Below are 12529 nucleotides of genomic sequence, written 5' to 3' on the forward strand. Positions count from 1 at the left end.
AGCCCAGCTTGACTGGACATGGAGACAAGGAACAGGTGGCTCTGAGATGTCGTGCCTCCTAGGAGATGTCAAGCACCCTGGGGGTGGGTGCTGGTGTTCTTATGATATGGAGTACCCCTTGCTTCTCAGCTTTGCCCCAGGGTGTGAATGGTTGAAAGGCAGGCTCTCGAAACACATGCTGGGGAAACCAAAGGCCGAATGAATGGTGATGCTGGCCTCAACACTGCAGCAGGCACAGGCTCAGAGAGTTGTCACACCAGGGTCCCCTGAGGTCCATCCAGGGTGGCAACCCTGCCCCAGTTGCTAGATCCTCCTGAGTGCCCCTGGCATCATGTCTCATTCTCATTAAGACTTGCTCATCTGGTGCCTGTCCTGGCCCTGCTCTGCCTGACTGTGCAATCAGAGATCTGATAGTTTTGGTACCACAGGGGAATGTTTTACAACATTTGCCTATGGTACCTCTCAGACATATTTTCATTTTTAATCAGGGGATAATACTATAACCCAAGGAATGAGCCTCTAATAGTGGAATTTCAACACCAACAGAGATTGGGATAGGAATTATTGTGTTTAGTGTATACTTATCTGGGGGACGGATGCCTATACATCTTATGTGAATGGCACAGGTCACTTCTGGAGGCAAAAAATTAGTTCTTTTGGTGGAAACAAGAAATAGCTAAGACTCTGAAAATCCAAACCTTAGCAGGTTATGACCACAAGACAACCTCATACCTCTGTGGCACGGGCTGCTGGGGAAGGGGAAGAAGCTTATGCTTCAGGTAAGGCAACTTACGAGGCTGTGGATTAGTCCTTAGGGGACATCAGTGGCCACCCCTCAGAAGAACAGCATCCAGAGATATGTCAGTAAACCCTGCACTAGAGCTAGCCAGCTTTGGAAGGCAGGGCTCCCTTTCATGTTGGACAGAAGCAGCATAAGGTGGTGCCTGTGACCCTGTTCTAGCTAAAAATAAGACTAATGGGAGGAGGACCCCAGCTGGCAGCTGGACGTGCAGAGCATCAAGACTAGGTTATGGAAGCAACTGCTGGGTCCCTAACTAGAGCCATGAGCATCAGGATTGGGCTCAGGGGCCATCATAGCACTGCAATGCTGAGCCCAGAGTACCCTGGCTGGGCTGAGAAAGAAGCTGTGCTTTAGTGGGCATGCAGTGTCCTGGCCTCCCTCAGCCACACCATACCTACCAAGATGGATTCTCTCTGCCCCTCAATGGTAGGTTAAGTCTTTCCAGATGCCCCGCTGTGGCCAGTGCCAGGTCAGGGATGGAGCTGAACTGGCCGGTGAGGAAGGACAGACAGGGACTGGCCCCAGAGCCATGTGGGAATAGGAGTTGGTGTTGGGGATGCTGCCAGCCCTGGGCAAGACAAGCATCCTTACTCTGAGCAACAGAGTGCCCAAGTGAAAATGGGAAACCATCACTTGTGGGTTTTGTTTGTTTGCTTAAACATTTTGATGATTAACCCTTTGAAGACCTTGATCCCCAGGATTTTTAGAGCAGTAACTCATCCTTGTTTGTAAGATACTAATGCTTGGTGAAATTGTCTTGAATCCAATTCATGGCCTGTGCACCTCCCAAACCCTTCCACTGTCCTGGGGCATGATATTCTTCAGGCTTCTTCTGCTTCTTTGACAGCATCCAAAATTCTCTCATACCAGTGTCTGTGAGTTGAGTAGCTATTAGTGAAGTATTGGGGGTGGTATCAGGAAGGGGTCACAATGCCTTCCAGTCTGGCAGCCAGGACCCCTCCAGGCTTACGCAGGAGTTCCACATCCTGCTCCCTCCACTGTGCAGAACAGCTTCTCTCCTCTGGTCCTCAAAGCCAGGACTCAGTGAAGAGATTTTCCAATTCCTCTCTTTGAAAACAATTTTGGTCCCACTTGTAAAGATAATGAAGCTTTCTTTACCTTTTCATAGATATAATTTGCTTTTAAAATAAAATTTCATTTCTAGTTCATTTTTAAGAATTTCTCCGCAGTCCTTACAATAAATCAGCGCCTAATGGTGCTGCAAAAACAGGGTAAGGAGTCCTCGTGGTGCAGACAAGACCCTGATGTTTGTTGCTCGTGTTTTTCAGCTTTCATCCAGATGTTTGAAATCCTGTAGATGAGGTCGGCGTCCCTGAGAGCAAAGCAGGGTGCACGGGCCGAGCACTGAGAAGCAGCAGCCTGGGATAAGGCTGGTCCAGCCTCCCGGTAATTTGTTGGCAGTTTTTGGGTGGTGATGGGGGGTGAGGCACGCTTTTTGGTTGGGTCCGTCTCACCAGGATGAGCTTCCAGTCACCAGCAGAATTGTGGGAGTGGAGTGGAGTGGAGTGGAGTGGAGGAGTGCAGATCTGGAGCCAGAGATAGTCCTGGTTGAGATCCTGACTCCACTGTTATCTGTGTGATCATGGGCAAGTTAGCTAACCTCTCTGTGATTCAGTTTATCTGTAAAATAGTGACATTAACATCTGCCCTATGGAGTCGTCCTGGGAATGAAAATAAATCATGAATAGAAGTTGCCCAGTACTGTTCTGTCACCAATTCTCTGACGCAAACTGGCAAACTGGGTGTCCTACAGTTCAGCTCAGTTCTGACACTCTGCCGTGTTAAAGGACACACAGGTTAACTACCACAAGTTAAAGGGCAAGGGCACCAATAAACTGCCCCCAGTTCAGAAGCCACAAGCCACCCCCAGGCACTTTTGACTCACTTAGCTATAAATTTGAGGGTTCCCATGCTGCCCTTTAATCCCTAATTCACTATAACAACTCACAGAACTCAAGGAAGGCGCTGTAACTGTGACTACAGTTTTATGACAAAGGATTTAACTCAGGAACAGCCAAATGGAAGCAATGCATAGGGCAGAGTGTGGGGAGGGTGGGGGATTGGTGCAGAGCTTCTGTGCCCCTCCTTCTAGAATCTGGGTGCATCACCATCCCAGCATACCAATCAGGAAGCTCCTCCAAGCCTTGATGTTCAGAGATTTTTAGTGGGGGGCTTTATTACTATTAGGCATGGTGGTTTAAATCATCTGCCGCTTGACTGAACTCAGCCTCCAGTCCTCCCTCCTGTCCTCCACGGTTGGGGGTGCGGCTGAAGTTCCAACCCTCTAATCAGGTGCTTGGTCTTTCTTGGTGGCCAGTCCCTCCCTGGAAACATCTAAGGGCCCACCATAAATCACCTCATTAGCATAAATTCAGGTTTGATGAAATGAGCTCATCATGAATAACAAAAGACCCTCCTAATGTTTTTTGGATATTTTAGAAATCCCAAGACTTTTTGAAGTTCTGTGCCGGGAATGGGGGGAAAAGGCGAGATATATTCTTTATGATGTCACACCTGGCCCATCAAGCAGTGGCCTCTGATGGTCACCACCCTGCTTATCCTCTTTGTTGTGATCTCCAAGTTGACATGTTCCCAGTATTGGTCAGAGAACTAGTCATTCTTGTCAGTCTTTTTCTGGGTGTTCTTTTTGTTAATATAGCTCAAGATCGGATTAGTTCTTTGGACTACAACATATAATTACAGCTATTGAGTATGCACCTGTTTACAGTTGAATCATGAGCCTCTCATTACTCAAGTTCCTGATGCTATAATGATTCTAGCCCCTAAATGACACATGATAAGAGCAAATGCTTAATAGCACTTGATATATGCCAGGCACTGTTTTAAATGATTCACATACATTAACTCATCTAAATCCTCACAACAGCCTAAAGAGGTAAATAGTTCGATCCCTATTTTATACATGAGGCACAGAGAGGTTAATAACTTGCCCTACAAGATCACACAGCTAGTAAGTGGCATAGTTAAGACTGGAGCTCATCATCTGCTTGTTGCAGAGTCCATGCTTTTAACCAGTAAGCCACACTGCACATAACTTTGGTCACCTGTGCAACATTCTGGAAGGAAAAAAAGGAGCCCAAAAGGATGCCTCTTGTTCACAAAGTCAAAGGGTGGTTTTCTCTGGCCCCCGTTGTCACAATGAGGGAGTCAGGGCTTCCATTTTCTACTCCATTCCCAACGGAGCTTCTCTGGAGTAACCTTCTGGGGATGGGCTCTGAGAAGTGAAGGCAGGCCTGGGGGGCATGGTAGTTGGGCTCCTGTCCAGCAGGACCTGAGCTTCTTTGTTCCTCGTGCTTCAGGGAGGGAAATGCTACTTCAAGCCTTCACAGACCCATTCCTGGGAGTTGCAGCCATTCCAAGAGGAAGGAAAGACGGTCAGCCTTTTCCACCTAAATAGAAAGGATTTAGGCTAGGAAGGTTCAGTACTGGGCTGTGCTGACCAAAGTGATCCTAATCCCAGAGAAGCTGAGGGTTCAGGTGGCTCTGGAGCTGGTGGGACCTGGAGTCATAAGGAACACAGGGAGCTCATCTCCATGTGCATATCCATGGTACCCATTGGAATGTTGCTTGTTTTGTTTTTAAAATAACCTCAAAGATTGGGGCTTCCAAAGTTCTAAAGAGAATTAAAACAGGAGGGGCAGTGCCTCTGGAAAAATGTCTGCAGTGCTGTCTGCCCTGGAGAGTCTGGGTGGTGACTTCATGTCTGCATAGCTCTGATGCACTCCCATTGTCTTTGTCCTTGCAATACCTTATTACTGCTTATTATTGCAGGGGTGAGGCTGTCTGAGAGCATGGTGGAGGTGAGGTATTTTTAACTCGCTCCACGCACGTGGGATTAACTTGAACCTATAAGGCAAATGTCAGTAGGTCATGTGTGTTCTTTGCAGTTGCCCATTTGGTATTTGGTTTGAGGGAGAGGCCTCAGGGGTGGAGAGACAAGGATGCAGGAAGAAGGTCTCTTGCTCCAGGAAACTCAGATCCTCCATCCTTCATTTTCTACATGAATCTGTCTCACTCCATATAGTGTAGAGCTGGAAGGGGCCCCAGAGTTTATTCTGTTCTCTCCCTCATTTAGAGATGGACAAAATGAGACCCAAAGAGGGAAATTACTATTTGGCCAAGCCCATGAAGCTAAAGAATGACAGAGTGAGGGTGATACTGTAGACTGACTCTAGTCCAGAGCTAATTCCACTGGAAACATCCCTGATGGACTCAATAACTCTTTCTCCACTTAGTTGAAGAATCTGGCTTGAATGCTACTAAGTACAATTTCAACCATTCTAGCAACATGCCAAATCTGTTTCAGATCTTTCTTTAGAGATTTTTTTTTTTTTTTTTTTTTTTTTTGCTTTTGGGGTTTTTTTTGGCTGCCACTTCCTGAAGATGCTTCCTCCATACTCTGTCACTCACAGGCAAATATTTCATCTATAGGCCCAGCAGGCATGGTGCTGGTTGGCGGAGATCTGGTGAGGGCATTCATAAGGAGATGATTAATTAGTGAAAGAATTAAGATGAGATGTCGTGGTTTGGCAAACTCGCAAAAGCAGCAATGGTGGCATTTGGAGCCTCTGGCTGTCCCAGGTTAGGTGTATGGTGGCAGTTGGTAACTGGAGTTGGAGGATGGGGTTTGGACAGCCATGGGAAATGACACCTGGCAATGGTGTTAGAAGATGAGGTTTGTGCCATTTTGGCTGGCTTGCTAAATGGCCAACATCTGGAATGGATGCCATCTATTACATGGTACAACTATTAACATCTAGCCAGTGGTATTTCAACTCTGGCTGCCTATTGGAATCACCCAGGGAGCGTTTAAAAATCCTGATGTCCATAGCTGATTTCCAAGATCTATAAAGAACTTCTCAAACTCAACACCCAAAAAACAAATAAGTCAAAAAATGGGCAGAAGACATGAACAGACACTTCTCAAAAGAAGACATACAAATGGCTAACAGACACATGAAAAAATGTTCATCATCATTAGCCATCAGGGAAATTCAAATCAAAACCACACTGAGATACCACCTTACACCAGTTAAAATGGCAAAAATTGACAAGGTAAGAAGCAACAAAAGTTGGAGAGGTTGTGGAGAAAGGGGAACCTTCTTACACTGTTGGTGGTAATGCAAGTTGGTACAGCCACTTTGGAAAACAGTGTGGAGGTTCCTCAAAAAGTTAAAAATAGAGCTACCCTATGACCCAGGAATTACACTACTGGGTATTTACCACAAAGATACAGACGTAGTGAAAAGAAGGGCCATCTGCACCCCAATGTTCACAGCAGCAATGTCCACAATGGCCAAACTGTGGAAAGAGCCAAGATGCCCTTCAGCAGATGAATGGATAAAGAAGATGTGGTCCATACATACAATGGAATATTACTCAGCCATCAGAAAGGGTGAATACCCAACTTTTACATCAACATGGATGGGACTGGAGGAGATTACGCTAAGTGAAATAAGTCAAGCAGGAAAGTCAATTATCATATGGTTTCACTTATTTGTGGAACATAAGGAACAGCATGGAGGACATTAGGAGAAGGAAGGGAAAAATGAAGGGGTGGGGATCGGAGGGGGAGACGAATCATGAGAGACTATGGACTCCAAGAAACAAACTGAGGATTTTAGAGGGCAGGGGGGTGGGGGGATGGGTTAGCCCAGTGATGGGTATTAAAGTGGGCATATATTGCATGGAGCGCAGGGTGTTATACGCAAATAATGAATCATGGAACACTACATCAAAAACTAATGATGTACTGTATGGTGACTAACATAACATAATAAAAGAAAAAAAAACACATAAAAATCCTGATGTTCAGATCACACCCCAGACTAATAACATTAAAATCCCTGATAGCAGTATTTTTTAAAGTTCCCCAGTGGATTCCAATATGCACCCAAGTTTAAGAACCACTACTCTAGGCCAAGGGTTCAGGCTGTCAGCTGAGGGAAGTAGTACATGTGCCCTCCCTTGAATTTGCTAATTCCCAAAAAGGGAAAAAGAAGGAAGGGAGGGAGGAAGGAAGGAAAGAAGGAAGGAAGGAAGGAAGGAAAGGGAGGGTGGGAGGAGGGAGGAAGGGAAGAAGGGAAGGGAAGGACGGGGAAGGGAAGGGAGGGGCAGGGAAGGGAGGACGGAAGGAAAGAAGGTAGGTAGGTAGTTAGGAAGGAAAAATGAAAGAAGAGGGAAAGGAAGAAAGATCACCTGAGTGTTCTGGCCTGATGGGGTAGATTCCCACTTCTCCCATTACCTAGTGTTTCACCCACCTGCCCCACTCAGAGGAACTATAAGGTGGAGGGTAGAATCTCGAGAGAAGATGGAAGAAGATGTTGCAGACAGCTCACCAACAACAAGACTATGCTTTACTGGCTGTCAGCAAGGCCTCTTGCATAATGAACTGCTGGCTGTAGGGAAAGTCAAGGTTTGGGCTAACAGAATGGGCCAAGGGGGAAGAACATGAGGACAAGGAGGCAGGAGTGCTGTAAGAGAACAAGAGAGCATTCCACCTCCTTGTGGAATGCAAATGTGAGCTCATGGAGGTAAAGTGAGGGAGGGCAGGTTAACGATGAAAGCCAGCTGTCCCGATCCCCCGTAATGCTCTTTTGTTGGCATCTCTCTACTGGTGTTCAAAAGCTAATTCTTGTTCAGTCAAGGCACTTGCCTTCCTTTGCTAAGAGAGGGATCACACAGTAGGGAGAAGGCTAGGGGGCTCTGTAAGGCTGCCCTGGGTGTTGAAGGGGCATAACTCAGATTTGAAGGCCTAGTGATGCTGACACACAAAGGGAGACTGGTGTGGTCAAAGCCCCATAGCTGGGAGGTGGAGGCTGGAGCTGCAGCTTGCTTCTTCAGGAAGATTCCAGTATAGTAAGAGAAGACATTCCTTCTTACCATCAGGCCGTGGGCAAAAAAAAAAAAAAAAAAAAAAATGCTTGAGTAGAAAAAACAGGGTTCCCAGCCCAGCTCTCCAAAGGCTGCCCTAGTCCTCATTCCAGGGATCAGGTCTAGATATAGTACATTAGTAAGTACTAATTCCCAATATGTGGCTTTACACTACGTAGGTATGCATCACAAAAATGCTCCAAAAGGTATGCAGATCATGCTTGCACCGGAGGAACTGTCCACTTCCACCCTGGTGTGGCAGTTTAAGTGTAGCTGGTTAGTCAGGGAAGGGTGGTGGACCCCTAGGCGTGTGCCAGATTTTCGCTAGGTCCGATGAGGTATTAGCGCCCCCTATCGATGGGCAGCTGACGGCGCCCTGCCCTCCAAACCGCGGCTCGGGTTACACCCTCCGGGGAATAGCCGCCTCCCTCGTGAATCCAACGAATCCAGCCCTTCTGCCGTATGAAACTGTACTCGGACTGGGAGCTCCCTCTTCCCTTCTCTGTAGGCTTCCAGAAACGAATTATAAGCCCACCAAGACAATGAGTGAAGAGACTGTCCCCGAGGCTGCGTCGCCGCCGCCCCCGCAGGGGCAGCAGTATTTGGACCGCTTTTCTGAGGACGACCCTGAGTACCTGCGCCTCCGCAGCCGCGCGGCGGACCTGCGGCAGGACTTCAACCTGATGGAGCAGAAGAAGCGCGTCACCATGATCCTGGAGAGCCCCGTGAGTGGGGTCCGCCCCAGGCGGGCGGGAGAGGAGGAGGAGGAGGGGAAGGGAGCAGAGGAGGCGGCGCCGCCCATTCATCTGGCTGAACCTGAAAGATAAATAACTCCTCTTTCATTTGCTCAGTGTTGTAGCAACTTTAAGCCCCCTGAGCAAGACAGGCCTGGCCCATTTTGCTCCCTGGTCACTGGTAGAGGGCAAAAACCTGGTTTATGTGCAGGCGGTTTGGCTTGGTACTGGGGAGGGGGTGGGTCTGGGAGACAGGAGCCCTGCCTCAGTTTCCAGGCTTCCCCAAAAGTTGTAACAATGAACTAACAGGGATAGTCCTGTAAACCGGAGGCCATCAGGGAGCGCCACGTGGAAGGCTTGGGGCCCCCATTTTTGAGCACCACAAAGAACTGACTGTCGGGGCAATAAGGTTGACAGGCATGGGGTAGAGGTGAAGAGGGTCTGGAAGCCCCAGGAGGTGGCCAGAGTGAAGGATACAGAGGACTATGGGCCAGGGCAGGGAGGGCAAGTCATGATCACCCTACCATGGCCCCAGACTTGAGGTCAGTTGGTACCTGCGTGGCATGGACACAGAGCTCATCCTTGCAGCAAGTGGTGCATTGAGAAGAACAAAGCATGGGCCTAATGGACCACGGAAGTAGGAGGGTGATGGAGGCCCTGGGTGAGGAGAAGAAGAGCGGTGTGGAAGGAGTGTGAGGGCGGTAGAGCTGGGGGTCCTCAGGAAACAGTGCATGATCCCAGGGGCTGGGGAGCTCAGGCTGGAGCTGGCATCTCCAGGTGCCTGCCAGGAGGGGGCTCTGCCTCAGTCCCCACTGGGCTTTGGAGAGACAGAACACGTAGGTGGGCTGTGTGTGACCCTGGCTGAGAGCACACGGTGAATGCTCAGGCTTCACAGAGGAGCACTGAGGTAATGGGCCTGAGGTCTTGGTGACAGGTGACGCTGTGGAGGAAGCCTGGAGGAATATGGCAGGTACTAAAAGCTTTGGGATGATGGGAAAACTCCAGTGTGGGACTAGGAGAGATGACAGGTGTGATAGGAGAAGTGGCAGAGTTAGTACCAACCCAAGTTTCGGGGCCTGAATGGATAGAACTCTATTCGCAGGCAAGAAATGGGACAAAAGGAGTTCATGTTTCTTCTGTCCTTTTATAGATTGACCAACACCTGAGGGGCTCCGTTTCCTCCTGAGTGTTCCCTGCTGCCACCTGGTGGACCGTCCTGCCTTATTTATGGTCTGAAAAACCAGGCTTAGAGTAGCAGGACATTAGAAGTGGAAGTGACAGGGAGGACAGCAAATCCTTCAGTACCTGAGGAAACTGAGGTCCAGAAGGGCCATAGGCATGGCTGACGGACAGGGAAGATGGCACACATTTTCGTCCAGTTCTGCTTTTTAAAATGTCTCTTAGTTACTAAAGTGAAGCCCTGCCCTGTCTGATGGCCTGGGGCGGCGGGGGGGCAGTGAGGGGGGGTTGGAAGTGGGAGGGACGTCTTGAATATCACTTAGACTCAGGAAGGACCTGGGCAAAGGGGACACAACAGGGGACATCTTTTTGCTTCCCAAACAGTAGTTTGGGGAGGCTCCTGAGGTCCCACTAGAATTCCCAATGTCTCCTGAGGCCCAGGGATCCCATGTGTGGCCCTGGCCTAGCTGACCCAGGGGATTGGGGTGGGCTCTTGGAAGAGGGGTCCTCAGACCCCCCCCATGAGATCCACTGGGGGGACCAGCACCTTGGGGCCTGCTTCAGTCTTTCAGGGAAGAACTGGAAGGCCTCATCCAGGAGCAGATGAAGAAGGGGAACAACTCCTCCAACATCTGGGCCCTGCGGCAGATCGCGGACTTCATGGCCAGCACCTCCCACGCAGTCTTCCCAGCATCTTCCATGAGTACGTGCGGAGCTGGGGAGCTGCCAGGAGCGGAAGTGGAGGAAGTGAGGTGGGGAAGAGAGGGTGGGTTGCCAGGCTACAGAGTGAGCGGTGCAGCTGAGTTAGCCAACGCGGGGGGCGGGCAGCCAAAGCGGTACCTGACTCTGCTTCTGAGGCTGCTGGATTTAAAGACCCACAGGAGAATTACTCCTGGTGCCCAGAAATAGAAGGGGGATGGTGACCTACCGGAAAACCTCTTTCTGGTTCTGTTGGGGGAAGGGACAGGATGACAGGGTGTCACTGTTCTGAGAGGCAGGGAAACCTCTATGTGACTCCTCCATCCCCCTTCGTAAGTGGGTTAGCATGAAGGGAGGAGCTTTGCAACTCCAAGTCTTCCACATGGCCTCTGCTTGAGGACCCAGGAGTGGAGAGTGCAGATTCCGCTCCCTGTTACCGTAGCTGTGGATACAGAACTGAAGGAAAATCCTCGTGGGTTAGCAGCAACCTCTGACTTGGGCTGCTCTTTACTCAACCCCATGGAGCCTCTCCCTTGCAGCTGGAGTGGTAGGGAGGGGAGGAGGGTTTTGAAGCCAGTATCTTGGTACCCCACTGGACAGACCAACCTGACTCCATAGACAAGGACCACAAGCAGCCAGGCCTGGGCATGAAACCCTCTTCCTGGGTTCTGAAGTTCTGCCCACAACCTTGAAGAAATAAACATCAAAAAATACTTTCCCTCAACAGCATAAATACAGGATTATGATGAAAAATTAGGGAAATAATCAAGAAAGGGAAATTAAAATTAATGTACTGTGTTCTTACAACTAAGAAATGACTATTTTCAATATTTTGGTGTATATCCTTCCAGCCTTTTTCTCTTAACATATATAAATTAGGAAAACAAAAATGGAATCATATTATACATGCAAGTTTGATAGCTTTAACATATCTTAACTAATTTTTCACATAATAAAATAGGATTCTGTAATATATTTGGTGAAAGTATGCTATTCTATGGCATGACTGAATATGCCATAATTTATTTTTAGACTGTTTCCCATTTTTAGACTTTTAATTTGTTTACAGCTTTTTGCTCTTATGGACAACAGTGCCATAAATCCTTTCACTTAGTCTATGACTATTTTCTAAAGACAAATTACTGGAAATAGAATTGCTACATTAAAGTATTTGCATGTTTTAAAGACATTAATGCATAATGCCAAATTACCATGGAGAAAGATGGAACCAATTTACATTCCCACCAGCAATGCAATAGAGTGCCCTTTTCCTCCACCTTGATCTGTAGTATGTATTATACCATTCATTTCATCCTCCTGATTTGATAGGTGATAAATAGTACTTTATTTGTGTTTTAATGTGCATTTGTTTGATCACTAACGACTTTGGGTGTATTTTCATATACACGTTGGGATGGTTTTTTTTTTTATAGTAAATTGCCTATCACATTCCTTGCCAATTTTCCTACTCACATATCCTTTTCTTAAAAATTTTCAAATCTTGGGGCGCCTGGGTGGCTCAGTTTGTTAGGCGACTGCCTTCAGCTCAGGTCATGATCCTGGAGTCCCGGGATCGAGTCCCACATCGGGCTCCCTGCTCAGCAGGGAGTCTGCTTCTCCCTCTGACCCTCCCCCCTCATGTTCTCTCTCTCTATCTCGTTCTCTCTCTCAAATAAATAAATAAAATCTTTAAAAAATTTTTTCAAATCTTTATAAAATGGGGCTATTTCCCTCTTATCTATCAAATATATTGCAATTTTTTCCAGTTTTTCCTTTGCCTTTTCTGTTCATGATGTTTTTGTCTTGTAGAACTCTTTAATTTCCATGCAACTGAATCCATTGTTACTTTCCTTTGTGTGTTCCTCTTTTGATTGCACACTCAGAAACACCTTCCCCATGTTTTATCATCCCATGAGACAAATACCCTTAATTATTTTTAAAAATAAGAATTATTTTGTCAAGATCCCCCCCCACTCTGCATACCTCAAAAATTCCCTTTTGGGATTTTGATTGGGATTATATTAAATAAATAGATTAATTTGGTGGAGAATTTATAAATTTACAATTTTATATTAGAATATAAGCTTCATGAGGGAAAAAATATTTGTGTTTTGTTCACTGCTGTATCCTAGAATAGTGTCTTGGACTTAGAAAAGTAGCTGGGTTCTAGAGGGGAGGGGGGTGGGGGATGGGTTAGCCT

General features: G+C 47.4%; 1 protein-coding gene across 2 annotated transcripts in view; it reads left to right on the forward strand.

The window, feature by feature from the left end:
- ADD2 (adducin 2) overlaps nt 1–12529 on the forward strand; it is a 103967-nt gene that overhangs the window by 55525 nt on the left and 35913 nt on the right. For both annotated transcript variants that reach the window (XM_025868454.2, XM_073897559.1), the window contains exons 2-4: nt 2092–2209; nt 8226–8442; nt 10195–10333. In XM_025868454.2, the coding sequence (XP_025724239.1) occupies nt 8260–8442; nt 10195–10333 (322 nt within the window). In that variant the 5' untranslated portion in view covers nt 2092–2209; nt 8226–8259. The remainder of the gene's footprint in view (nt 1–2091; nt 2210–8225; nt 8443–10194; nt 10334–12529) is intronic.

Source organism: Callorhinus ursinus, unplaced genomic scaffold (genome assembly GCF_003265705.2).
Source record: "Callorhinus ursinus isolate GAN/ISIS: 27379988/994484 unplaced genomic scaffold, GSC_fseal_2.0 scaffold10, whole genome shotgun sequence".
Lineage (NCBI taxonomy): Eukaryota > Metazoa > Chordata > Mammalia > Carnivora > Otariidae > Callorhinus > Callorhinus ursinus.